The sequence below is a fragment of the Poromitra crassiceps genome (genome assembly GCF_964638095.1).
Source record: "Poromitra crassiceps genome assembly, chromosome: 19".
NCBI classification, from domain to species: domain Eukaryota; kingdom Metazoa; phylum Chordata; class Actinopteri; order Beryciformes; family Melamphaidae; genus Poromitra; species Poromitra crassiceps.
In genome coordinates this window covers 21,804,454-21,832,068 of record NC_139646.1, presented here as the reverse complement: position 1 = coordinate 21,832,068, position 27,615 = coordinate 21,804,454, and the positions used below count along the sequence as shown (strand labels likewise).

The following is a 27,615-nucleotide window of genomic DNA, read 5'->3' as shown; positions in this document are numbered from 1 at the left end:
CGGAACTATTTGGAGCCGGAACGGAACCGGAAGAGCAGCAGATCACAACTTCTTCCACACGTGTGTGTGTGTTTGTGTGTGTGTGGAGAAACTGAGCTTACTCTCCTCAATTCCATGCAAACGTATTTAGCCGTTGTTGAATATAACGAGCACTCTTCTCACCGGGCAGTCGGACCTGAACCGTCAGCGATATGGCGGAGGTCGTTCAGCAGCGGATCGAGGAGCGGATCCCCGAGCTGGAGCAGCTGGAGAGAGTGGGACTGTTCACCAAGAAAGAAGTCAAGTAAGACTGCTAGCCCAGGGCAGAGGGTACCCAACAACATGCTCATGTCAAGGACCTACCACGGACCCTGTGTTTAGAAGAGTTTGTCACAAGAACATTTGGTAGAGAACTGAGAAACTGTTGATACTGTAACTTTAGAGAGAGTGAAGCCTGACTTACAGTAACTATCAACTAATACGAGCTTGTCAGTCACTGTCATCATTTTTATTTTCCTTTCAACTCGATAACATTAAGAAATACATCTTTGCTTGTGTCTGTCAGCAGAGCCAGACAAATACGAGATATAATCCCAGGAATGCTTCTTGTAGCTAGGTATATTTACACCCAATGAATATTTATTTTCCCTTGCAGATCCATAATCAAGAGAGCAACAGCCTTGGAATACAAGCTCCACAGACTGATGATAAACAAAGAGGATTTCATTGCGTACATTCAGGTAGATAATCATGCAAAGTATCATATTTTCATCTGGGTTTTTACATGTCACAACATGAGCAATGGCAAGTTTAAAATACTTGTTGATTTTTCTCCCCCATTGCAGTATGAAATCAACGTTTTGGAGCTGATCAAGAAGAGAAGAGTGGTAAGTGGCCTGTGTGACAGTAGAGCTTGCGGAGTTGACGTAAGGTTGTGTTGTCACTGTCAGCCATGAATTGTGTGTCAGGTCCTGTTGCCGGGGTTGGGTTCTGTTCGGGATTCAGAAAAAGATGGCCATGGTCGGTCAGTATTGCTGTGTCAGGGACGGCCATTCTTCACACAATCATTCGGGGAGAAAACTGGACAAAGGAATAGGATGTTCATCATTGAGTGTGTGATAGATGAGAACTGCCGTTTAACGTTACTGTGTGTGTTGTTGGCTCCCTGTTATTTCTCTTTTCCCGTCTCCATGACGATGATTGAACACAGGTTTGCAGGTAACTACCATTAAATAATCAAGCCAGGCCTTAAAAATTGCGGTGATGTAACTCCACAAGCTCTATATATACATAGTGTAGAAAATAACGTGATGCATATTGTCCATTTATCACATGTTAATAATCGCTTTTCTTATATTAGAATTATTGTTTGAGGAAATAGTTTTTAAAGGAGAATGTCACCCATTTACAGTTCAGCCAATGTTTGTGAACTTTAAAGTTGAGTTGTCACAGCAAAATGAAGTTCATTCCAGCTAAGCAGCATGAACCAGTTGAATCTGATTTGGGTCTAAGAACTCCCATTAAGTTTTTAGGGGTTAACAAAGTCAGTTAAACTCCATTCATTGTCTATGGAGCAGTGCCAGATTTGACAGATTCTGGTTACCTTCTAGCTTTGGAAAAATGGTATGGACTGGATTTACAGTATATAGCGCTTTTTGCCAGTCCGACGACCACTCAACATGCTTTTACAGTAACGTCTACATTCACCCATTCATGCTCACATTCACACACCGACGGCGTCTGCAGCCATGCAAGGCACCAACTGCTCGTCTGGAGCGGTTAGGGGTTCAGCGTCTTGCTCAAGGGCACTTTGACAAGCAGCCCAGAGGAGCAAGCCTCGAACCAGGAACCTTCTGATTCCCAGGCGACAGCTGTACCTCCTTAGCTACTGCTCCCCCGAAAAGAGTGGTGCATGTTTCACAAGTATCCATTGAATTGTCCTGGGGCACAGGAATAACATGTCCATTTTTTAAAAACGCGTGGCATTCCCCTTGAATATATCCCTACTGCTAAACTGATTGTGCTTGTTAGCCAAGCATGCATGATGGGAAATGGAGTGTGTGCGCTGCAGTGCAGGGCAGGGCAGCATGAGCGCACGCTCTGACAGCCTTTCAATGGTGCTTTAAAATAATGTCAACTCATCTGACTGTTTGTCTCCTTCCATTTGCAGCACATACACTACCAGTTCAAACGAGAAGAGATCGAGTATCCCATCATCCACAGAATCAATAGTGTCTTCAGAAGAGCAACCAATAAGTGGAAGGTAGTATGGCTGCTTAATTAATCCAATTTTAATCTCAATTACAATTTTGGATTCCCACAATTATGAAAACAAGATAATCTTATTATTATTTTTATATATTATTTATTTTAGTTAGCCTATTTATTTATCTAAAAATAATCATGCTTTTATTTTTCATTTATTTCCTTGTTTTCCCCTTAAATTATATTTAAAGTTCAAAGACATCCAGTATTAAAGACACATTTTGCAAATGCATGATGTTGCCAAAGTCAATGAGTAATCACATTAAATAATCGTGATCTCAATATCAGTCAAAAATAATCGTGATGATGAATTCTGTCATCATCGAGTAGCCCTAGAAGGTAGCTATTAAACTCACCATTGGAGCTAACATTCTGCATTCTGCCTGATACACACATTTGGTGATATATTCATGTTGTTTTATCCAGATTGTCTTTCCCTCACTTTGTCCCTTGAAGTTGAAATCTAAAGCTATATTGAGATTAATTAAATTAATTAATTAAATAAAGCTATACTGAGATGCACTTGCATAGCTTGCCCCCTGCTGTGGTGATCATAAATGAGTGAACGGACGGGGAATGTTCTTCTCTCACAGGATGATGTGCAGCTGTGGCTCTCGCACGTTGCTTTCTGTAAGAAATGGGTAAGTAAAGTTCAAATTCTCTGCTCTCAACGCAAACCAAGTCAGGCCTAATAACATTGTTCTCCCATGCCAATAACCATCTCTTCTGGGTCTCGCATATCAGGGCACCAAGTCCCACGTGAGTAAGGTGTTCTCATCCTTGCTCGCTATCCATCCGGACAAACCAGGTACGGAAGATAGCACTCTTCACTCCCAATCATGTCATCCGCTGTATTTATGGATATGTGCAAATTAAATATATGTCTGGGATGAAGAAAACAAAATCCTGTAAATGAAAAGCAAGGGTGATGTGTGTGTTTTTACTCGGCGTCTCCCTCTACAGCCCTGTGGATCATGGCTGCCAAGAGTGAGCTGGAGGATAGGAATTCCTCAGAGAGTGCCAGGCATCTGTTTCTGAGGGCGCTGCGCTTCCACCCAAACAACAAGAAGGTCTACCAGGAGGTAAAAGAAACAGACATGGGAATCCCCTGAACCCCCCATCTTTTTTTATGATCAGAAAACCCCTTTCCTTCCAAAGAGCATCCAGTTCTCCCATTTTCAAACATCTAGCATTCCATTGCAACCAGTGATATGATTATGGACTTGGTGCCACAGCTGCCCAGTGAAGAATGACAATGTGTATTCATAAGATGATTTATTTATGTTGGATGATTGTGTGTTAGTACTTCCGCATGGAGCTGTTGCACGCTGAGAAACTGAGGAAGGAGAAAGAAGAGCTGGAGAAGGCCAAGATGGACCTGGTGAGTGCACACACACACACACACACACACACACACACACACACACACGCACGCATGCATACACACACACACACACACACACACAGTGAGATACACAGGCTATCACTTTGTATTTGCAGCCTAAAGACTATCCCCTTTATTATATGTCCCAGGGTGAATATGAGTTCGCTCCAGAGATTCTGAACGGTAAACTGGCCGAGGTCGTGTACAGAGATGCTACAGGGAAAATCCAAGGTAGGCTTTTCTGTTGTTGCCCGACTTGTGTGAAAAGTAGAAAGGTCAAAGAAAAAGCTCTAAGTATGCTAAATTTAACATGTGAACCTCCTCGAAAATAACACCAATATAACATCAGTGCAAAACCCTAACCCTTGTTAAAATACAACAATTGTATTGCCCAGATCTAGTAACGGAATACATGCATTTAAAATACAAAATAGGAGTACCGTAACTGTTTTTCGTTACAGTTTAAATGGGTGGTATTCTGAATACAGTTAGTCTTTAAAAATAGAATACTTTTAAGGGATTCGTTTATTTCTTTGTTTTGTTTTATTTGCGCTAAAATTCATATGAGGCACGCATTTCCCATGAACGGATTTAAGAAATGTGCAACAATTTGTATGCATGCAGTGCACCTGCCACAGACCACAAGAGAATGGCAATGTCAGATGAGACAGAGCTAGGACACTCCTCAGGAATGCATTTTTGACATGGAAATATTGATAACTTTTCACTTCATCAACTGATGCGCTTGAACGGTGCGCTACGGATGCGCCTGACATTGCCAAGCAACCAAAGACAGCAACTTCACAGTAATTATGTGAAATACTGGCTTACCGTCCATCGCAGTAAAACTGCTGTAGTAGTTTTACTTCTTGATCTACATATGGAGCAGAAAAAGATCTTGCCATGAATGCATCCAAGCCTGCAAAAATACAAATGACATGTTACAAAATGACATTTTAGGGCAAATATTCAGTAATCTGTAGTGGAATATGTTTTCAAAGTAACCCTCCCAACACTGTCAGTACCTTTGTGTGTGGGATGCTAATTTAATGACGTTGCTTGTCCTTTCCCCCTGTGCAGGAGCCGAGTTGGTCCTCTCACTCCTGACTATTGCAGCCATCTTTGACTTCACCAAAGAACTCCAGGACTTCATCCTTCAAGAGTAAGACATCACACTCACTCTGTTGGGCTGACACATTCTTTAAAGGATGTGTCAGGGCGACACAGGGCGAAGCGGAAGCTTAGAGGGGACAGAGCTTTTTCGGTCGCGGCCCCCAAGCTCTGGAACGACCTTCCCCTGCAAATTAGGCAAGCCCCTTCTCTGGCCATTTTTAAAACCTCTCTTAAAACGCACTTTTATTCTTTGGCTTTTAACATAGCATGAGACCTCTGACCCTGTGCCCCCCCCCCCCCCCCCCAGTTTTTCTTGTTTTGTGTGTTGTCATTGTATACTGTGTTTTTAGCTACTGTTTTATTTATTACCTATGCACTGTACAGCACTTTGTGGCAGCTGTGGTTGTTTGAAATGTGCTCTATAAATAAAGTTGAGTTGAGTTGAGTAATCAACCCACTTCGTATCATATATCATCTCGGTATTATAAGCACATGGACAGTGTTTTTACCTTCTCTCTCTGTTTACCTCACGGAGAAAATGCTCCTTCTCCTGTCTGCAGAAACTCCGCCCCCACCAGCTGCAAGTCATTAAGGCTTGTTAAGGCTCTCCGTGCGATTTGGATGTGGCATAATTAAAAAATAAACAAAAACAGCCGCCCTCGGAGTAGATTCTGCCTCTCCAGCAGAACTTCCGCAGCTCCGTGCTGACGCGTTCTGACGTCAAACGCGTCACAATGGAGCGTTTTGGCAGAGGAGGAAATGGGAGATCTCCGTGAGAAAAACACAGAGAGCGGTAAACACTGCCCATGTGCTTATATTACCGAGATTATTAATGATAGAAAGTGGGTTGATTACCGGTAAAGTCAGCCTTTAACTCACAGCTCATGGCCCCCTTGTGGCTAAGCAGGGACGCACCACCCCCTTGTTTGCAGTTTACAGACTAAGCAGGGACGCACCACCCCCTTGTTTGCATCTTACAGACTAAGCAGGGACGCACCCCCCCTTGTTTGCATCTTACAGACTAAGCAGGGACACACCACCCCCTTGTTTGCAGTTTACAGACTAAGCAGGGACGCACCACCCCCTTGTTTGCAGTTTACAGACTAAGCAGGGACGCACCCCCCCTTGTTTGCAGCTTACAGACTAAGCAGGGACGCACCCCCCCTTGTTTGCATCTTACAGACTAAGCAGGGACGCACCACCCCCTTGTTTGCAGCTTACAGACTAAGCAGGGACGCACCACCCCCTTGTTTGCATCTTACAGACTAAGCAGGGACGCACCACCCCCTTGTTTGCATCTTACAGACTAAGCAGGGACGCACCACCCCCTTGTTTGCAGCTTACAGACTAAGCAGGGACGCACCCCCCCTTGTTTGCATCTTACAGACTAAGCAGGGACGCACCACCCCCTTGTTTGCAGCTTACAGACTAAGCAGGGACGCACCACCCCCTTGTTTGCATCTTACAGACTAAGCAGGGACGCACCACCCCCTTGTTTGCATCTTACAGACTAAGCAGGGACGCACCACCCCCTTGTTTGCAGCTTACAGACTAAGCAGGGACGCACCCCCCCTTGTTTGCAGTTTACAGACTAAGCAGGGACGCACCCCCCCTTGTTTGCAGCTTACAGACTAAGTACACCGAGGACAGCGTGACGTGGGACTTCATGGCCAAGAGGGAGCTGGAGGCCCCGGGGGCCGGGGAGGTGCTGCAGACGGCCCAGGGCCGGGCCTCGGACATCAGCCGCAGAGAGGAGCGCTGCTGTCAGGTCTACGAGGAGGGCCTCAAGAGCCTTCACACGGGTAGGCACTCAGCACTCACACATACATGAGGAGGGCCTCAAGAGCCTTCCCACGGGTAGGCACTCAGCACTCACACATACACACAGTGTATATTTCAACATCCAAGTCATTTGGGTTATTATTTCACAATGCAGGAGCACTAGTTGAGGCAATAAACCTACAATGAATTCAAATTATTCAATCATTTGAATTAATTGTGCAATAACAGGTTTCTTTGTGCTGCATGTGCATGTTACATTAATACAGAACACGATTAGTGGTACAATATGTGTAACATGTTTTCTCTCATCATATTGCTTTACTATATTGGAGAATTATTTCCCCTTTTTCTGATACTGCCCATTCATAGGTTCAGCATTTCGTTCACTCAGAAATAGGTTGGTTTTGTCAGCTTTGTTTTGCTAATTTTGTTTATAAAGTTAACATTACATTGTTAAATTCAATATCAGGAAACCCCCAAAAGCTCTTAAAAATGCATAAATTTGCCTTGAAACCTGCAGACACATTTATTATTGTATTAACTTCAAGTCTGGCATATTCACAGGCTGCTGTGCTTAAGCTGTTGGTGACACATGAACATTCACTCTTCAGGATGCTCATTGTGAAATAGGAATGAATCCATGTGTGTTGCATGTGTTGGGTTGAGTGTGTTACATGTGTTGGGTTAATTAAGTGTGTTACATGTGTTGGGTTAAGTGTGTTGCATGTGTTGGGTCAAGGAAGCGTTACCATGTTGTGTGCTGTGTGTTGTAGAGCCGATGTGGACGTGCTATGTGGCCTTCTGCTGGGAGAGGCTGAAAAGGAAGACCAACGTCCAGGAGCTGAAGGGAAAGGTGACCGAGTCATTTCACTCTTGGAAATCAAGCTGTTCAATCCAGGGTTCCCACGCTCCTGCAAAACCTGGGAAAGTCATGGCATTTCAAAATCTTCAAAATCGAAAATTAATGGAAAAGTTTTGAAACTGTATCCATGAAAATGTGTGGGAACCCTGTCAATCCCGCCGGCATCATGATGACAGGTTGATTGGATCTGGTAATGCATGCAGATCGCAAAGGGTACAGTAAATACCCAGCGTCTGTAGGTGGGGTTATAGGACAGAAGTTGATTTTGTGTGTGTCTGTGTGTCACAGAGGCAGGAGAGGCTGCTGGCAGTGCTTCAGCGTGCTCATGATGCCTCGCTGCTGAAGGAGGATTACTATAAGAACTGGGTAAGGCAGATAATGGGCAGTTGAAATGTGGAACAGGTGTCACAGGGCCCCAGCAAATTTAACCCACGTGTTTTTGCCTCGCCATCAGTTGGATGATTACCGGTCAACCGTCTCTAAGGCTGCGTTCACTCCAATCATGTTTGGAACTGGTTTATTATAGTAGAACTCTGCAGCGTTTACTCCTTTAGTTCAGCTGGTTTGGGCAGGTGAGAACAACACGAAACTCAGATGCCACCAAATAATCGCACGGAGACTGCCTGAAAACACCAGTCTGTCTTCTACCAAGAGAACTGTGCTGCAGATGGTTAGGAATGAGAACATAATCTGAACCAGCTATAGGAAACCACCTAAAAAGAGATGTTTGTTGACATCTGAGACGTCATCTGTGATGACAAAACTATGAGGAAATCTATTGACATTTCCGTCAACAAATAAAAACTAGACTATGTGTTAGGGAGGGACAAATTCGGAAGAGAAGAGAAGAAGAAGTTAAACAGTTAAATCTGTGTCTGTATTGCACATTCAAACCGTCATCCATAATAACAGATGAATAGACCGTTCCAATGAGTTTGGAAATTCTAAAGAAACAATAGTTACGGTTTCCTTTGACTAAGACGAGACAAAAAATACTGAGACTTTTAGGCGACTAAAACTTGACCAAATAAAAACAGGATGAGGTTGACTAAATATGATAAAAAGGACATTTGACACAGGACTAAGACTAAATAAAAAAAAATAGACGACAAAATGAACACTATCTAGGATCCAACTAAATTGTCAAAGTTGCAGTGGTCGGACATCTTCATATACCGAGTGGAGAAGCCCAGGGTCTATACGGCACCAATCTGGGAACCCATCGGTAAAAACAAAACAAAAAGAAAACATTATTTTTCTCTATTTTTCTCTAACCTCTGGGGGCAGGCTCGTTTCAATGTCTGAATAAACGCAACTCAAGAGGCTCCGTAAATCCCTTTCCACTCCCTGCAAGCTCTGCCATTGGCTCCAACCGACCGGCTCTGCCCATTTATGGATTTCCTTTCCACTCCCTGCGTGTCGCTCTCAAATCCCTCCCCTCGCTATGAAACAACAACAACAACAACTCTAGCTCGTTGCTAATAGCAAGTAGCAACTTGCTGATAATGGTAAGTTTTGACTACACACCGTTCGACTCTCAGTCACGCCCACTCCATTTTGATTGGGTAAAGCGCAGCATGCGAGCCTGCCCCCCTGCGAGCGCTGTTATTCGGGCTTTCCACGGAGCTTGCCGACAGATTTCCGATGCAAGTCGAAAGTCCGTCATGATTCGGACCAAAGAACGACCTACAGTATTTGACTCTCTTGGAGGAGGCATAGGGTATAGAGTCTTTCCATTTTTGTTCATAATATTTAATCATGTTTTCATGTGGGTGCCTTATAAATCATCATAAAAAATGGGAAACTGTTAATGTCTCCCTTTTATGTACTGTATGTGTAAGCACTGTGATTTCACAATTAAAAGAAAAAAGGGGCAGCGTGTCCCACAGATTCGGTACACTGAAGGCTATGTGGAAGCACCACCAACAGGCTGTCGTTCGTCTGTCCAGCTGCAGATCCTGCTCTCGGCGGGCGATGCCGAGGGAGGGGCCAGGGTCGCCATGGCAGCCACGCAGCGCTACAGCCAATCAGTGACGGTGTGGAGCCTGAGCCTGCAGACACTCATGCAGCTGGGGAGCGCAGACATGGCCGGGCTATTCCAGGAAGCTCTCACACACGTTGCTCCAAAGGTACACACACACGCGCACACACACACACACATGCACGCACGCACGCGCACACACCATAATATATCATTTGCACTCACACAGCCCAAGTGTGGGCATTTTGTCTGGTTATACCTTGCACACTCATGTCACTTGTGCTCTTACAGCACTGGCATGACTGTCCTCCTTGGAGAATGGAGACACGTGAACACACACACACACACACACCATCATCAGCACTGCTGTATAATTAGGCCAACTCCCTCCCTGGCCCAATTACTCTCTACTCCAGCATATTAACTTCGTCAAACGGCTCCAGCCGTGTTCCTAGCTCTGTTACTGCCAGTACCTGAGCGAAGCACATTGCAAGTATTTTCAGACATGTCAAAAACTTGATTTATAAGTCTGCAGACACTTATTTTACACTTGTTTAAATAATCATTAGTAGTTTGAGATCAGATTCACATTTTTGGCCTGGTTCAACTTGGGATAAACCGCCAGTGTTATGGTCGTTTTTCACTCCACACTCTTAACCGATTCACAGGCTTTGGGTGGATAGTGAGCTGATCCTTCAAGTATTTTGAAGGATCAGCTCACTATCCACCCAAAGCCTGTCAATCCCAAGTTTCCTTTGGTCACCGTGCTCCCTTAAACCTGAATCCAGGTCGACAGCAACTGGACATTTACATTTTTGAGCCATTTATCAGTAGCGTAACAGTTGACACCTGCTGGGGGGAAGTAGTTGCGGTGCGCATGTACAGTTTTAGCAATGGGCTTATGAAATGAAGTGGATTGTTTTGTTCTTTTCTTTTTTTATCATTTTGGAAATAAATTGTTTGTGTAAATTGTCTTTCCAAGTACCCCCTGCAAGCTGCTCAAGTACCCCTAGAGGTACACGTCACGTACCCCTGGTTGGGAATCACTGCAGTAGGTCATATAGGGATTTTTCGAAATGTCTATGGAGGAATTGAATGGGGAACTCACTTCCGGGGCTGGAAACGTCACAGAAGCCGTTTTCACACATGCATACAGGAACATTGCCTGTAAATCAATATTGGCCATTTCCCGGAATTTCCATTCACACCTGAGGGCTCACATGTGTGAATATAGCAGCGAAATTGCCTGTATTTGAGGGGGGGGGCACTGCAGAGCGGGTGGGGAGTGACGTGTGCACTTGGATGGGGAATCCTCCTTATTTTGGGGGTCGGCAAAACTCCGATGGTGAAATAAGTTTGCTTGTCACACAATAAATCACACTCGTTTGACTTAAGAGGGCATGTATGTTGTATCCTTCACAAGCGTTGGGCGGCTTGCAAGACTCAAGCCGCTGCCATTTTCGCTGTCTGTGTCCCTGTCGGGCTGGACTGAAGGACTCTGGCCAGAGTGCGAGCAGAGAGGGGAGGGGGGAGCACGCCCACACATGAAGCAGCCATACCGCTCTTCTGACAACCTAGGAACTGGTGAAATGTCCGCGATGACGGGGTCGCGCTTATACCGGAAAACAACTTTCACACATGAAGGCATTAGACCGCTTTCCGGTCATTTACTGGTAAAAAGCGCATGTGTGAAAACGGCTAGAAAGTCACGTGACTGTTGAGCTCTATAAACACCTTGACTCGGCCGCCAGGCTTTGCAGTAGCAAACAGAGTAACTGGTTGTTGTTGTGGTGGGTGTTACACAAGGCCATGCTGTGGTTGTTGTGGTGGGTGTTACACAAGGCCATGTTCTGGTTGTTGTGGTGGGTGTTACACAAGGCCATGTTCTGGTTGTTGTGGTGGGTGTTACACAAGGCCATGCTCTGGTTGTTGTTGTGGTGGGTGTTACACGAGGCCATGCTCTGGTTGTTGTTGTGGTGGGTGTTACATAAGGCCATGTTCTGGTTGTTGTTGTGGTGGGTGTTACACAAGGCCATGTTCTGGTTGTTGTGGTGGGTGTTACACAAGGCCATGCTCTGGTTGTTGTTGTGGTGGGTGTTACACGAGGCCATGCTCTGGTTGTTGTTGTGGTGGGTGTTACATAAGGCCATGTTCTGGTTGTTGTTGTGGTGGGTGTTACACAAGGCCATGCTGTGGTTGTTGTGGTGGGTGTTACACAAGGCCATGTTCTGGTTGTTGTGGTGGGTGTTACACAAGGCCATGCTCTGGTTGTTGTTGTGGTGGGTGTTACACGAGGCCATGCTCTGGTTGTTGTTGTGGTGGGTGTTACATAAGGCCATGTTCTGGTTGTTGTTGTGGTGGGTGTTACACAAGGCCATGTTCTGGTTGTTGTGGTGGGTGTTACACAAGGCCATGCTCTGGTTGTTGTTGTGGTGGGTGTTACACGAGGCCATGCTCTGGTTGTTGTTGTGGTGGGTGTTACATAAGGCCATGTTCTGGTTGTTGTTGTGGTGGGTGTTACACGAGGCCATGCTCTGGTTGTTGTTGTGGTGGGTGTTACACGAGGCCATGCTCTGGTTGTTGTTGTGGTGGGTGTTACATAAGGCCATGTTCTGGTTGTTGTTGTGGTGGGTGTTACACGAGGCCATGCTCTGGTTGTTGTTGTGGTGGGTGTTACACGAGGCCATGCTCTGGTTGTTGTTGTGGTGGGTGTTACATAAGGCCATGTTCTGGTTGTTGTTGTGGTGGGTGTTACACAAGGCCATGCTCTGGTTGTTGTTGTGGTGGGTGTTACACGAGGCCATGCTCTGGTTGTTGTTGTGGTGGGTGTTACATAAGGCCATGTTCTGGTTGTTGTTGTGGTGGGTGTTACACGAGGCCATGCTCTGGTTGTTGTTGTGGTGGGTGTTACACAAGGCCATGTTCTGGTTGTTGTTGTGGTGGGTGTTACATAAGGCCATGCTCTGGTTGTTGTTGTGGTGGGTGTTACACAAGGCCATGCTCTGGTTGTTGTTGTGGTGGGTGTTACACGAGGCCATGCTCTGGTTGTTGTTGTGGTGGGTGTTACATAAGGCCATGTTCTGGTTGTTGTTGTGGTGGGTGTTACACGAGGCCATGTTCTGGTTGTTGTTATGGTGGGTGTTACACGAGGCCATGCTCTGGTTGTTGTTGTGGTGGGTGTTACATAAGGCCATGTTCTGGTTGTTGTTGTGGTGGGTGTTACACGAGGCCATGCTCTGGTTGTTGTTGTGGTGGGTGTTACATAAGGCCATGTTCTGGTTGTTGTTGTGGTGGGTGTTACACAAGGCGATGTTCTGGTGGTTGTTGTGGTGGGTGTTACACAAGGCCATGTTCTGGTTGTTGTTGTTGTGGTGGGTGTTACACAAGGCCATGCTCTGATTGTTGTTGTGGTGGGTGTTACACAAGGCCATGCTCTGGTTGTTGTTGTGGTGGGTGTTACATAAGGCCATGCTCTGGTTGTTGTTGTGGTGGGTGTTACACAAGGCCATGTTCTGGTTGTTGTTGTGGTGGGTGTTACACAAGGCCATGCTCTGGTTGTTGTTGTGGTGGGTGTTACACAAGGCCATGCTCTGGTTGTTGTTGTTGTGGTGGGTGTTACACAAGGCCATGCTCTGGTTGTTGTTGTGGTGGGTGTTACACGAGGCCATGCGCTGGTTGTTGTTGTGGTGGGTGTTACACAAGGCCATGTTCTGGTTGTTGTTGTGGTGGGTGTTACACGAGGCCATGCGCTGGTTGTTGTTGTGGTGGGTGTTACACAAGGCCATGTTCTGGTTGTTGTTGTGGTGGGTGTTACACAAGGCCATGTTCTGGTTGTTGTTGTGGTGGGTGTTACACAAGGCCATGCTCTGGTTGTTGTTGTGGTGGGTGTTACACAAGGCCATGCGCTGGTTGTTGTTGTGGTGGGTGTTACACAAGGCCATGTTCTGGTTGTTGTTGTGGTGGGTGTTACACGAGGCCATGCTCTGGTTGTTGTTGTGGTGGGTGTTACACAAGGCCATGTTCTGGTTGTTGCTGTGGTGGGTGTTACACAAGGCCATGTTCTGGTTGTTGTTGTGGTGGGTGTTACATAAGGCCATGTTCTGGTTGTTGTTGTGGTGGGTGTTACACGAGGCCATGCTCTGGTTGTTGTTGTGGTGGGTGTTACACGAGGCCATGCGCTGGTTGTTGTTGTGGTGGGTGTTACATAAGGCCAGGCTCCTGAGAATTAGCATTGTGATGGGGATTACAGTCACCCTGCTCACTTATGAGTGAAACTGTTGGGAAATCAATACTATAATCAACACCCAGGGGATTGCCTCTGGAATGCCCCCAAAAATCAAATGTTTCCGTATTGCTTGGTGCTGATTGCTGAAGCATATCGGCATGCCATTGATATGAATGCAAACGTAGGAAGCATGTACGCTCAAGGTATCGAGGGGGATCGAGAGCCGGAACCGTTTAGAACCGGTTCCAAATTGTCCAGTTACTCTGGATCATAATGCCTCCGAGGTGATCAATTCCTTTTATCGATGCCGCCATGTTTTCCTCAGGGCATGACATTCTACAGTGTGTTCAGACTCAACAGATTACCAACCCAAAAACCTGTGTAGGCCTACTTCCCCCCCTCAGGAATCGACAAAGAATCGGACCGATAATGGCATTGGTATCAATAATATCTTATCAATTCCCATCCCTATGCAAAAGTTGTACCTGCTCTAGAGATGGAACGATATGAAAATTTCATATCACGATTATCATGACCAAAATGATCACGGTTATCAGTATTATCACGGTTTGTTAGAATGTGCTGAAAATGTTCACAGAAAAAGTACACAGAAATCATTTCACCAAGTTTTATATTGAAAACTCAGACCCAAAAAGGATTGATACACTCACTGAAATAATTTCTCCAAGGCTGCGCGTCTGCATCTGGGAGACGGTTGCCAAGTTTGGTTGATGATGGACAGTATTTACCATGTTTTTCAAAGCACTGTAATCACGGTACCATGGTAATCACGGACGGTACCACGGTTTTAATGATAATGACAATTTTAAACTGTACGGTTATCGTAAGGAATGTTACCACGGTTATCGTTACATCCGTAACCTGCTCCCTGTAAGGCGCTGCTCTATTTTGTAGCTGTGGTTTTAGTCCAGTTTGATATGGTCTACTTTACTCTTCTGCTTTCTAAAAGGCACATTGACCCAGCTCAGAGACAGGCGCTGTGATTTGTCACCAATATGGCGGCCCAGGGTTTTGAGTCATTACTCACTTGTGTTCAAGCTCTGCATCAAAACCCTGCTAGCCAGTTGTGCAAGTTATGCCTACTACCCCACACGACAGGATTTTCAAATCCTTGAAGATTATAAAAATCTTGAGAGCCCACACACTACAGGACAGAGAGAGCAGATTTTTTTACATTTCAATCTTGGGGGACACACACAATCGCGTCTGTTCAAACGCAACCCCACACACTAGAAGATTATGCCGAAGATTCACCTTGGAAGCAGGGCTCGACGTTAACTTTTAAAATGCCTATTCAGTGTGCGCACCGGGTGTAGTAGTAGTAATAATGATAATAATAATAATAATAATAATAATAATAATAATAATAATACATTTGTGTCATTTCGTTTTCTAAACAAATCTTATTTAAAAAAAATGTAAAATGTTTTTGAAGGATGTGCTGGTCGAGGTGTATGTTGTAGGCTTGTTGTAGGCTACATGCTTTGCAGTATAGCATTATGCTGGAATTATGCTTGAAGTTTGGGCTGTCGCACGGAAATGAGAGACGCTGAATCTTGACGAGGAAACGTGTGGAGCTTTTATACACTATGTGGGTTTCTGCTCGCGGAAGTCTTGAAAACTCCACTTTGTCCGCCCAGCCGCGTCCATTCGGGGTGTAGGCCTACTGTGCACGGCCAGGCGAAAACCGTCTGTACAGGTGCCTTGTGGAGGGGCACGTCTGCTGATTTGACTCACTTTTCCGTGCGGACACTCGCCGATGCGGGAAGCATATGAGACCTAAGCGCTTGTTGTAGGCTACATGCTTTGCAGTATAGCATTAGTTTTCCGTCCCGTTCAAAGACGCACGGGTATTTCACCTCGATGACAATTTCCTCATCCTTTGTTTCTGTGCGGGGCTGCGGGCGGACGCGGACCAGATTATTTTGCGAAAAACTGTAATGGAAACACAGCTACTACTGGCTCTCTGCTCAAGATGCAATCGCCTGTCGGGTTGTAAATATCTAACATGTTAGATATGCCCGATTCACAATCGGGAAGAGGCAGTCTTCCCGATTGTGAATCTTTGAACCCCACACACTACAGGATCATTTGGGAAGATTATCTGCCCGGCGCGGCTCAAATCGGGAGCACCCCCGAGAAAATCGGGAGGGGGGAATCTTGGCCATAATCTTGCAAATTATCCTGTAGTGTGGGGTAGGCATTAGCTTGGCATGGTCAAGATATGTTCGCTCTGGAAATATATGGATGGAAATGTAATGTAAACTAGTAGTAATGTAATGTATACTAGTAGTAATTTGAGACAAACTGCATGGTATGCTGGGTGTTGACAAGCTTGACACTAAATGTGCAAACAACCAAAACACTGCTTGGTTAGACGGTAGATTGTTCTTCAGCTAAACTAGTGTCGTCTAGAGAGAGAGTGGCGTCAGCGGAGGACCAAAATGCGTGACTCATTAGCCAATGAACAGCCAGGAAGGGGTCTCGCGCTACTTTTGAATGCTAAAATAAAGCTGATAATGTACAATTTGATTCTAAAAAAACAAAAACTTTCAAAGTACAACACAAACTGTCCATTTTGCTGCAACTCGACAGTGCTGCTTAATCCAGGACGTTACTTCCTGGAACTCTTGAGAGTAAAAAACTGGTCCATTGGAGTGAATGGAGATGTCGCGACTCTTCTATATACATGGCTCTGAGCTAAACTACATGTATCTGTGCTCTTGTCTTGTCAGGAGAGTCTACCACTGTGGCAGCTGCAGGTCCAGTGGAGTGGAGCCAACCAGAGTCCTGAGGAGACAGAAGCCATCTTCCAGGTATGCAACCAAATCAGTCAGGGACCTTTGCATACTGTGCACCCATTATCATACATTATCTATTTGACTGTCTTTGCTGTTGTGCATGTCATTAAAGACAACAGACAAAAAGGCTCTTGGCAAAAATCGAACAGACATACATGGTTTCGGTTATTACGTATGGAGAGACTCCGGTTCCTGAGGACCAATTCACTCGGGAAATTCTCGGCTATCTGGGACCCGTTTCTGGCCTACTTAGACGGAGGTTGAAAGCGACAAGTAACTTGCCCAGCTGACTTTTCATGGACCCCTCGCGTGGGATCCCATGCACATCTCTTACAAGCACATAAGCACTTGACGCGGCCGGTAACACAACGCTGTAACATTGGAATGTCGATGATAATATGTATATTTTTGTTTTTGTTTTGTCTGACAAATTGAGCAAACATGATTTTGCCAGTAAGACAGTCATGGGAAAGCCAGCCTTATTAGGTTGTATCCTGCAAAATATCAAAAACCCGTTGAAGTTTCACATTTAGTTTAGCTTTGAGTTTTTTTCCATGGCGTTTAAAAAGTGGAACAGAAAAACGAATGGCACCGGGAAATGAAAAGGATTTGCGTTAGCTGAAGTAGGGGAGGTTAATTGCCTTCAAAGTCTGCTCGCTGTTTTGGCCGACTAAATGAGAATGCCTTGCAGACAGTTTGTTCCCGTTTTTGTTCCCAGAGAGGTCAGCTGTCTGCGGTGGCGGCTGTTGCCATGGAGATGAAAGAGGCCTACCTTGATTGGTCGTACATGACTGGAGGCTACAAGAAAGCCAGGAAGACCTTCGTTAGGTAAGAACAGATGATTTTACCTGCCCAAGTTCTCTTACATTTAAATGATAAAGGAAAACATTTTTGATGAGTCCCCAAATTGTATTATATAACTCTAAAACCCCGGAGATACTTTCACAAATAAAGAACGAGCTTTTCTTGTGATTTAATGCAGATTGTAGGTTTAAACCTGTTTTCCCCTCCTGTAGTTTACAGGAAACCCGTCCTTTCTCCAAGGCGTTTTTCACCAGAATGATCCAGATTGAGAAGGAACAAGTAAGTGTACCAGGCCAGCTATGTCACTCACAACGTATATGAGATCTCTGTAGCGCACGGCCAGATGGGCCAACACCTTTGTCTGAAACCAAGCCATTGTTCAATAACATTGACACATACACTCACTGTACACGTTGTTAGGAACATACTAATACAGAGTAGGTATCAGCTTTCAGTTCAATGTCAACCGGCTACCCAGGTGACATCCGCCTCAAGGTTGGACGTGTACATGTGTACATTTTAAGATTCACCACATTTATAAAGAGGTTATCTGAGTGAAGCCTTAGCTCCAACCAGTCTGGCCATTCTCCTCTGACCTCCCTCATCAACAAGACTGATTGTTTATCGCATCATACTGTGTGAACTCTAAACACTTGTTGTGTGTGGAAATCCCAGGAGATCTGCAGTTTCAGAAATACTCAAACCAGCCCGTCTGGCATCAATAACCGTGATGTCATAGTCATGAGATCACATTTTCCCCCATTCTGATGTTTGATGTGAACATTACCTGAAGCTGCTGACCTGTATATGCATTGCCACATGATGGGTTGACTGGGTAATTGCATGAATAAGCAGCTGCACAGGTATCGCTAATAAAGTGCTCAGTGGCTACTGATGGCTTTTGGTAGAGAGTGGATTACTTCTACAATAGTTTCCTTTGCACGACTCATGGGATTTGAACAGTTTCTGCTGCTGAGAAAGTGGGCCAGGCCCCATTTGTATTGCTTTCAGACAGACGAGTGTTTGAGTGCCATATAGTTGAAATGCTGTTTCAGAAGTCTTTACACTCTGGGGGAAGACGGTGGACTCTGGCCTTATGTGTGTAACAGAAAAGCCAAGAGAATCCAGATCTGTGGATAACAGTGTTTGTTCTTGCAGGAGATGCCAAAGATGAGCAACCTGAGGAACTACTATGAGAGAGCACTGCAGGAGTTTGGCGTCTCAGATGATGGTGAGAGGAGATAAGATGGCTTAAGGGCCTAAAGCATACATGGGCAACATACGGCCCGCGGGCCGTATGCGGCCCGCGGGCGCCCCCTGTGTGGCCCGCGATGGAATTGCAAAAAAAAAAAAAAAAAAAAAAAAAAAATTTTTTTTTTTTACACTGCACTTGAACGCAACATGCAATATACCCGCTGAATAAGTGTCCAAATGTTCATGTCATTCTGGGCAATACTCAGACTGAAATACTTATAGCATTTCAGTCTGGAATATGGAATATCTTTCAATAATATTTATGACTAAAAGGCTAAAAGTAATCTCATGTGTAAGAAATGACTGTTCTACATTGAAGTAGAAATTTAAATAATTAACTTGTTGGTTTTGGATTTATTTATCTTCAAGAGTGCATTTTTGTTCTTGTGTGACCCTCAACACAGGCTTTGAGAATCCCGGGCCACTTACTGATACTCATGCTTAAATTAACCCACTCATATTCTGGTTTATTTCAAGAAAAACATTTCGGCTAGTGGAAATTCTAATTGGCTGGTAACTTTAAAATCTAGCAGCCATATTGGCAGGTGGTAAAAAAAGTTAATTTCAAGCCCTGAATGGAGAGCAGGTGATGACATAGGAGTGAGTGAGGAAAAGGATCAAATATTGGTGGTTAAGACTGAATAATGACGTCACAATTGTTACTTTAAAATTAGTTATTCCTCTAAACCTGGCTTCAAATGCCCCAAATTTTTCACGCTGGCGCTGTTCAGCCCTCAGCAAAATCTGGTAGCGAGGAAATCTTTTTGTGGCCCTCTCTATCATCAAAGTTGCCCATCCATTACGGCATGACAATATTTGTTCGGCCCCCGGCAACAATCTGGGTTTCTCATGTGGCCCCCCATGAAAAATAGTTGCCCACCCCTGGCCTAAAGTAACAATGGCCAAAAATAAAAGCAGCGTGAGTGAAAAATAGTCTCATCAAGGTCATCATCTGGAGTATTGAGGACTACCGTAGATGCCAAGTTTCCATCGTAACAAAATATCTTCAGTAGACTGAAGAATGAACAAGCAACAGTTAATCCTAATGATCATATGATTCTGTGATAAGACTGAAGAAAGGGTGGCTTGATCAGAGCACCAAATGCACTGTTCCATAATCAGTCCAGCTATTAGTTTAGCTAATGGGCCTGGCTGATAAACACAATATTTTGACCATATTAGAAGATTAACAATGAAAGGTCTACATCCTGGTTTCTTGAAGCGAAGCCATGCGTAGAAACACAAAATCAATCCTCCGTGGGTTTCACTGCAGGGCTAAATTTATCATCTGGGTTATGGACTCAAAAAGTTGAAGTTTCATATTTTGCTGAAAGTTTTCTGCTGTATTTGTTGGTGTTCTATTCAGCCTAAGGTGATGTTTGTTTTCCTTTAGATCTGTGGCTAGAATACATCCGGGAGGAGCTGGGACCCAATGGCCAGCCTGAGAACTGTGGCAAGATCCACTGGAGAGCAATGAAGTTCCTGGAGGGCGAGGATGTGGAGAGGTTCACTGCCAAATACACCCTACTTCAGACCGGACACATTTGAGTCAGCCTATTAGGTCCAAGCAGTGGATCCTTACAAATGCAGAAGTACACCTGAAAGAATACATACAGTACATAACTGCTGTAGTAGATCAAGGTCTATACTGGGTGCAGATAACAATAACTGTTTAACAACTGTGTAGATGTTTGGCAGCAATAGAACCAGAACAGTATTGTTTTGGACCATGCGGTCTCCCTGGTCCTGTAGAAGACTGGTTCCATGCTAGCCCTTTTCCATTCGCATCCCAACGTTCCAGCAGTTGAGGGAAATGTTCTCACTTTTAATTCAGCAGCTTATTTGGGAGTTGCAGCTCAATGCTGTTCTGTTTTTTTCAAGCAGTGGTTCTCAAACCTTTTATTTATATATATATATATATATATATATATATATATATATATATATATATATATATATATATATATATATATATATATATATATCTCTCAAGGGCCCCTAATTTAGTACATATTCGGGCCAGAGACCCACCTCCTTTGATGAGATTGTTTGTCTGACCAAAATTTGAGAATATTTTTTATTGTTCAATATGACTGTCTAGAATTCCATGACTGACTGACTGTATTGTAGACAGAGAGGTAACAGTGGAACTATGCTCAAAATCTTCGACATTCTCTATTGTGTTCACTTCTTGTAAAGGAAATAATGGTGACGTTTAACAATAGATGCATTTGCTTGGGGGACCCCCTGAAGGACCCCTGGTGGTTTATGGAGCCCCATGTTGAGAACCACAGATTTAAAGGTTGTACCTGCTTTACATTTTATATACAGCACAGTTGTACCTACTTTACATTGTCTATACAGTATATTATACTGTCTGATAACAGAGTGATGTTGGAAACGTTTTCTAAGAAGTTCTACTTTTAATTGTGAGAATTCCACATTTATTTGGCATTTTGAGACGACAAACCTTGGTGCTATCATAATGAAATTAAACAGTTTTTCATCCTCTGGTGCTTCCCATCGTGGTCGCTGGGACAGTAACATGACAAATGTACAGATATGAAAACAAAAAACATACATCTGTAATCTGCTAACTACAAGCTCTCACTTAGAATTTATTTTTTAAAGCATTGAATCCATATATGGCAGTAGATTTCAATGACGCACCACTTCTTTCAACAAAGTTAGTAAAGGTACGGTTACAGTGACAGACTTCTTATTTCACATAAACGCTTATCCACACTTTGTAGTCAGATACTTAATATCAACTCTGTTAAATACTATATCAATGCCTGCCTTTATAAAATGACACCATAAATTTAAGCAGCAAATGTACTATAGGATAGTATCCACCAAACATTGACATGGCCCGGCATCTATTCAAACACTTGATGTCCGTGAACATTCAAATGTATGGTTTTAAGGACACTTTAGTTGCTCTTTCCAGTTCTTTTTTTATACAGCACTTGCATCTACAGTAACTTAACTATGCAGTGTACAAAGATGTTAAAGAAATGTAAGTGGATCATTATTTGCACTTAAAATCAGACTTAATACATGAATTATCTAAAGATATATCATAAGCTGTATTTTCTCATGATCCCTCGAGGCAAAATGACAGTTATGTGAATTACAGTAATGGCATGAATATGAACTGATTTATAGGTCTCTATCCATTGATAAACAGATGCTCATTGGAGATCATTGAGGCACGTTCTCTAGATCATTATGGAGGCCCTAATGAAGATTATACTCAGTCCCATAAAATTGCTCTTTCTCTCGTTAGCCGAATCTACTAAAGATCTGTGGGACATGACAACACCTTGGCGCCCACTCCAATCATCTGCGTGCAATTCACAACATGGCGGAATGTGCGTCTCAATCTGGCTTTGAGAGAAATTAGTACAAACATCGCTTCTAGAGGATGGAAAACACATTAGGTGTGTTAACCCATTGATACCTGATGCAGCATTTGCGTGTATATCCCTCATTTGTGTGTGTATCCCTTTAAGACCGCGGTTCGCGGTCTTAAAGGGATACACAAATGCTGCATCAGGTATCAATGGGTTAAGGCAGAAGTTGTGTTGGAGTCAGATTTCTTTATAATCCCTTTAGAGAACTGATGCTGCTTACTCTGGTGTTGCCCACTGCCAATATGATGGGTGCTCAACGATCACAGCTATTGGGGGAACACTGACTCCTTTTGCCATGAAAATGGTCAAATCTAAAGATATTTAATAATAGCACAAAATATCGGCTATCTGCAGCTGCCTACAAAAAAATACCAGTATCTGCATTCAAATCCCATATCGGTCAAACCCTAGTCCCATACGCTCACCTCCTCAGCAACCCACTACATCACCCCACTTCAGCCTTCTAACAAGACAGCTGTACAGCAGCTTTAGCATAGCTTCCGAGTTCCGACCACACTGATCCAGAGTGTTTTTCCAGGGGGAAGGTAATAGGGTGGCACATTCTCAAACATGGACCATCTCTGTCCTTGATACTCTCTCCAATTGCCCTGTCTGAATATAGAGAGGATACTTTTGTGGAGGTGCCTCCCCACCTCCTCTTTAAAGACCCCCCCCCCCTTGCAACGTAAGTGATGGACCGTAGAGGTCTGCTACCGCTACCCGCTCCGAATCCAACGGGACCGAGACCTTATTGGGGCAGGTAGGGGTAGGGCCTGGGTTAAATACATCAAGACAATTAGGGCTCATAGGTCAGGTAGTGCTCGTTAAGCTCCCTGAAGCTCTGTCTTTTTTCTTTTTAAGAAACCGTCTTTCCAAAAATACATTTTGTAATCACAACAGGTCTGCCATTGTCAGGCTGGGCAGAGCCAGAGATGTATACACCCTCTTGCCTCCTGAATCTCTGTTCTGTCACAGGCTGGGAGGCAGACACTAGCAGTGATACTCAACCCGAGGCTCTAGAGCCACATGCGGCTCCTTTATGTGTAGTTGTGGCTCTTGTAAGTCCTACTTACAATAAATAAAAAAATAAAGGGAGGAAAGGGACTTTTTTTAGATTGTGGCTCTTGCAAAGATTTGTTGTTTGTTGTCGATGTGGCTCCTGAGTAGATCAAGGTTGCGTACCACTGCGACTAGAGGTATACTACCTGACCCGAACCCATCGGGAACTGAGACCTGATGTTGGGTATTGGCCGGGTACAGAGCCTGTTTTTACATAAACAATTAGGGCTTGGGTCATGATGCTCACAGAGAATGTGGGCTCGTGCAGACCTCTAATAGGACGTACATAAAGGAACGGACAAAGTTCTAGACCTTTTAACCCACAATGGATCCCTCCCCCCTTGTCTGACTGGTTGACGTTTGACCCAGTCCTTCAGAGCTTCCTGAAGAGGATGTAGGTGAAGAGCACGACCACGCCGGCGGACAGCAGGCCGATCACACACTGGTGCATGGTGATGATGTTCTCCAGGACGTGGATGCGCTCCTCCATGGCGCTGGTGTGGATGTAGTCATAGATGGAGGCCCCGATGCTCCACACCGCCCACACGGCGTCCACCAACGCCTTCATGGTGGGAGAGACCATTGAGAGGAGCGCCACCTGCAGGCTGGTACCAGCCGCATCTGCTGCCTATGGGCCCCACTGCACTGCACAGGGAGAGAGGTGAAGGTAAAGAGGTGATTCTAAAATACCTTTGGCATGAAGGGACTCTATCTGAGAAGGTTTTTGTTCATAATACACAGTGTACACTTGCACAATTGTCTTATTATTGTAGGTGAGATGATAACCGGAAGAGCGAAAGATCCTGATCATGCTATCTTATTGTATGTACTAACTTCTAGGGAGGGAAATAAAACCACTTGAGAAGCTCAGTCAGAGTCTAGATCAGTGATACTCAACCTGAGGCTCTAGTCTAGAGCCACATTGTGGCTCTTTTAAGTACTACTTTAAATAAATAAATAAAAATCAAATAAATTAATGGGAGGAAAGGGACTTTTTTGTGATTGTGGCTCTTGCAAAGCTTTTGTTTTTGTCAGTGTGGCTCCTGAGTAGGGCAAGGTTGAGTACCACTGGTCTAGATCATCTGGATAATCCTTAATAAGAATCCTTTTTTTTAATCGTTCTGTTTTATTAAATTTTTATTGCCTTATTTTTTTGCACACACTAGATGGTAAATCATCTCTTAGTCCTCTGTGACAGTATTTTCCTGTGTGTACCCTCTAACACATACCCGCCACACAGGGGGGCCGTATGTTGCCCATGTGTGCTTTATAGTAACGTTCAGTCAGAACTCATTTATAATTAAGCCCATAGTTAATGAACTAATCATGTACAAAACACACACACAGTCACATATTTTATATACTGTATATGTTGTAAGCCTAATTTTTGCCATCACAGCTGCTTTTTACATGTATGGGATAATACAGGCTAATATACAAGGTGTCCCAAGCTCTGAGTCATTATAAACTCAATTAGCTACAGAAGCTAATGTTCACATTCAGTCCTTGTATATTTCTCTCATGTGTTCATCATTCCTTTCCTCCTCTGTGTGTGTGTGATCGAGAAATGAATTGCAGGTGGTGTTCCTCCTAATTGGCCTGGTCAGGTGTCAGATTGCTGCTGGCTGATTGGCTGGTGGAGAGCATTTAAGCCAGCTGATGCCATCCTGTCGCCCCTTGCTCTCCTCATTCCCAACGATGATGGCTGCTGTGCTGACTGCTGTGTTCTGTCAGGTAGGAACTGTGTGTAGACCTACTTTAGTAGTTCTGCAGAACTTTATTAAGATGTGTCTTTATCTTGGTAGACCTGTGCAGTCTAAACTGTAAATAGTTACCTTCCAGATCTACACTTTTGTACACTGTAAATAACACTTACCCAAGTAGCAGAAAGTAGGGGGAGAAGCCCTTTAGTTTTTTGTAACATTTTCTGATGTTTATTTTGTAGGAGCTTATAGGTAAGAGCTGTGTCTTATTTAATCCATAATTTTCTTTTCTTAGGTAAATTTAAGGTTGGGGATTAGTTTGATTGGTTAGTTGTGTTGGGGCCATGCTGTGCTCTGAAACTAAACCTGCTACTTGTGAACTTGTGATGGTGGTTTGGCTGATCATCCTTGGGAGTGCGAAGAGTGGGGGCACTTTTGTGTTGCGGTCCCATTCCCCGAGGCCGGTTTCTAACATAATTGGGTGCTCGTCTGCTTTTCTCATTCGTCAGCACGTCGTCTGTGTGTGTGTGTATATATATATTTTATGTTTGTCTGGTGGGCAGTCTTTGTGCAGGTGGTAAATGGTGTTAGTCAAGGTGGCTTTGCATGGAGCTGAGGAAGCTCATGGTGGTAAAGCTGGTGGAGATGTTTGTTTGAGGAGGAGCCGGTCAGAGGGGACCAGTAAGACTGAGGAGGGGCATGACAAGGCAGGGCCGTCAGTAGCACCGTTTCTCCTCTTTCTGTGTAGACTGCTACCCTATAAGAGTCTCCGTACATAGACTTGCCTGTCACTCTTGACTCCCAAGCCATCTAAATCAGCGAGTGTCACAGAAACATTTCAAAGCCACATATTGAGAAGAAGAGTTCATAGCTTCTCGACATCGGGGTTAGAAAGCTCGACGCTGCTCATAAATGCCTCCTTTTCATCTGAAGTCTGTGCTGGTGATATTTTTTACCGAGCTTTCGGCCAGAGTGGCGCTGTTGAGCGCTCTGACGGCTGAGAGCTCTAACCCGGAAAAAATATCACCAGCACAGACTTCAGATTAAAAGAGGCATTTATGAGCAGCGTCGAGCTTTCTAACCCAGACGTCGAGAAGCTATGAACTCTTCTCAATATGTGGCTTTGAAATGTTTCTGTGACACTTGTACATAAGTCTATCACTGATTTAGACGGCTTGGGAGTCAGAGTGACAGGCAAGTCTATGTACGGAGACTCTTGTAGGGTAGCAGTCTACACAGAAAGAGGAGAAACGGTGCTACTGACGGCCCTGCCTTGTCACGCCCCTCCGCAGTCTTACTGGTCCCCTCTGACCGGTTCCTCCTCCAACAAACATCTCCACCAGGTTTACCACCATGAGCTTCCTCAGCTCCATGCAAAGGCACCTTGACTAACACCATTTACTACCTGCACAAAGACTGCCCACCAGACAAACATATAAAATATATATATATACACACACTTAGACGACGTGGTGACTAACGAGAAAAGCGGGCGACCCCCTATTATGTTAGGAACCGGCCTCGGGGAAGGGGACGGCAACACAAAAGTGCCCCACTCTTCCCACTCCCAAAGATGATCAGCCAAACCACCATCACAAGTTCACAAGTAGCAGGTTTAGTTTCAGAGCACAGCATGGCCCCAACATCAACAAATCAAACTAATCGCCAACCTTAAACTTACCTAAGAAAAGGATGGATTAAAAAAAAAAAAAAAATAGACACAGCTCTCACCTATAAGCTCCTACAAAATAAACATGAGAAAATGTTACAAAACCAAGTGCTTCTCCCTCCTACTTTCTGCTACTTGGGTAAGAGTTATTTAGTGTAAAAATAGTATAGATCTGGAAGGTAGCTATTTACATTTTAGACTGCACAAGTCTACCTAGACAAGGACAGATCTAAAAGTTCTCTAGAACTACCAAAGTAGGCCCACACAGTTCCTACCTCACCTGACAGAACAAAGAGTCAGCAGAGCAGCCATCATTGTTGGCAATGACAGCAAGGGATGGCATCCCCAGACCATTCAACAATGCAGAAACAGGAAGTTGGTGAAATTAAATGTTTTGGGCTATCATTCAAAACTCAATTTGCTACAGAATGAAACTGTTTGAGTCTGTGTTATGTCTTCACAGCATTCCTTTCATCAGTGTGTGATTGAACTATGAGTCCACTCATTGTACTCCTAATTCCCAACTATGATGACTCTTTGCTGTGTTCTGTCAGGTAGGAACTGTGTAGGCCTACTTTGTTCTTCAGAACTTGAAGATGTGTTATCTTTGTGGACCTGTGCAGTTTAAACTGGAAATAGGTACTTCCAGCTCTACACTTTTGTACACTAACATCTTACTCAAGGAAAGTAGGAGGGAGAAGCCCTTTAGTTTTTTGTAACATTTTCTCATGTTTATTTTGTAGGAGCTTATAGGTGAGAGCTGTCTTTTATTTAATCCATCCTTTTCTTAGGTAAGTTTAAGGTTGGGGATTAGTTTGTTGTTGGGGCCATGCTGTGCTCTGAAACTAAACCTGCGACTTGTGAAGGTGGTTTGGCTGATCATCCTTGGGAGTGGGAAGAGTGGGGGCACTTTTGTGTTGCGGTCCGGTTCCCCGAGGCCGGTTCCTAACATAATTGCGGGCTCGTCCGCTTTTCTCGCTCGTTAGCACGTCGTCTGAGTATATATATATATATATTTTATATGTTTGTCTGGTGGGCAGTCTTTGTGCAGGTGGTAAATGGTGTGCATGGAGCTGAGGAAGCTCATGGTGGTAAAGCTGGTGGAGAGAGAGGTTTGTTGGAGGAGGAGCCGGTCAGAGGGGACCAGTAAGACTGAGGAGGGGCGTGACAAGGCAGGGCCGTCAGTAGCACCGTTTCTCCTCTTTCTGTGTAGACTATGCTACCCTACAAGAGTCCCGTCTCCGTACATAGACTTGCCTGTGACTGACTCCCAAGCCGTCTAAATCAGTGATACAGA

The 27,615-nt window shown here is 44.3% G+C and overlaps 1 protein-coding gene across 1 annotated transcript; it reads left to right on the top strand.

The window, feature by feature from the left end:
* The first annotated feature begins 63 nt into the window (after positions 1-63).
* On the top strand, positions 64-20,418 carry utp6 (UTP6 small subunit processome component). The gene is made up of 19 exons (XM_083655386.1): positions 64-283; positions 635-719; positions 825-866; positions 2,150-2,242; positions 2,838-2,885; positions 2,989-3,052; positions 3,208-3,326; positions 3,548-3,625; positions 3,778-3,859; positions 4,709-4,790; positions 6,365-6,543; positions 7,297-7,376; positions 7,674-7,751; positions 9,335-9,514; positions 16,348-16,428; positions 17,132-17,241; positions 17,430-17,496; positions 18,376-18,448; positions 19,865-20,418. Exons 1-19 carry the CDS (start codon positions 192-194, stop codon positions 20,017-20,019), a joined length of 1,788 nt encoding a protein of 595 aa, XP_083511512.1. The 5' UTR covers positions 64-191; the 3' UTR covers positions 20,020-20,418.
* Positions 20,419-27,615: the final 7,197 nt, after the last annotated feature.

Coding starts and splice junctions, on each gene's coding strand:
- utp6 (XM_083655386.1), top strand. CDS start 192: ATGGCGGAGGTCGTTCAGCAGCGGATCGAGGAGCGGATCCCCGAGCTG. Junction 720..824: donor ATTTCATTGCGTACATTCAG/GTAGATAATCAT, acceptor CCCCCATTGCAG/TATGAAATCAACGTTTTGGA. Junction 16,429..17,131: donor AGACAGAAGCCATCTTCCAG/GTATGCAACCAA, acceptor TTTTGTTCCCAG/AGAGGTCAGCTGTCTGCGGT.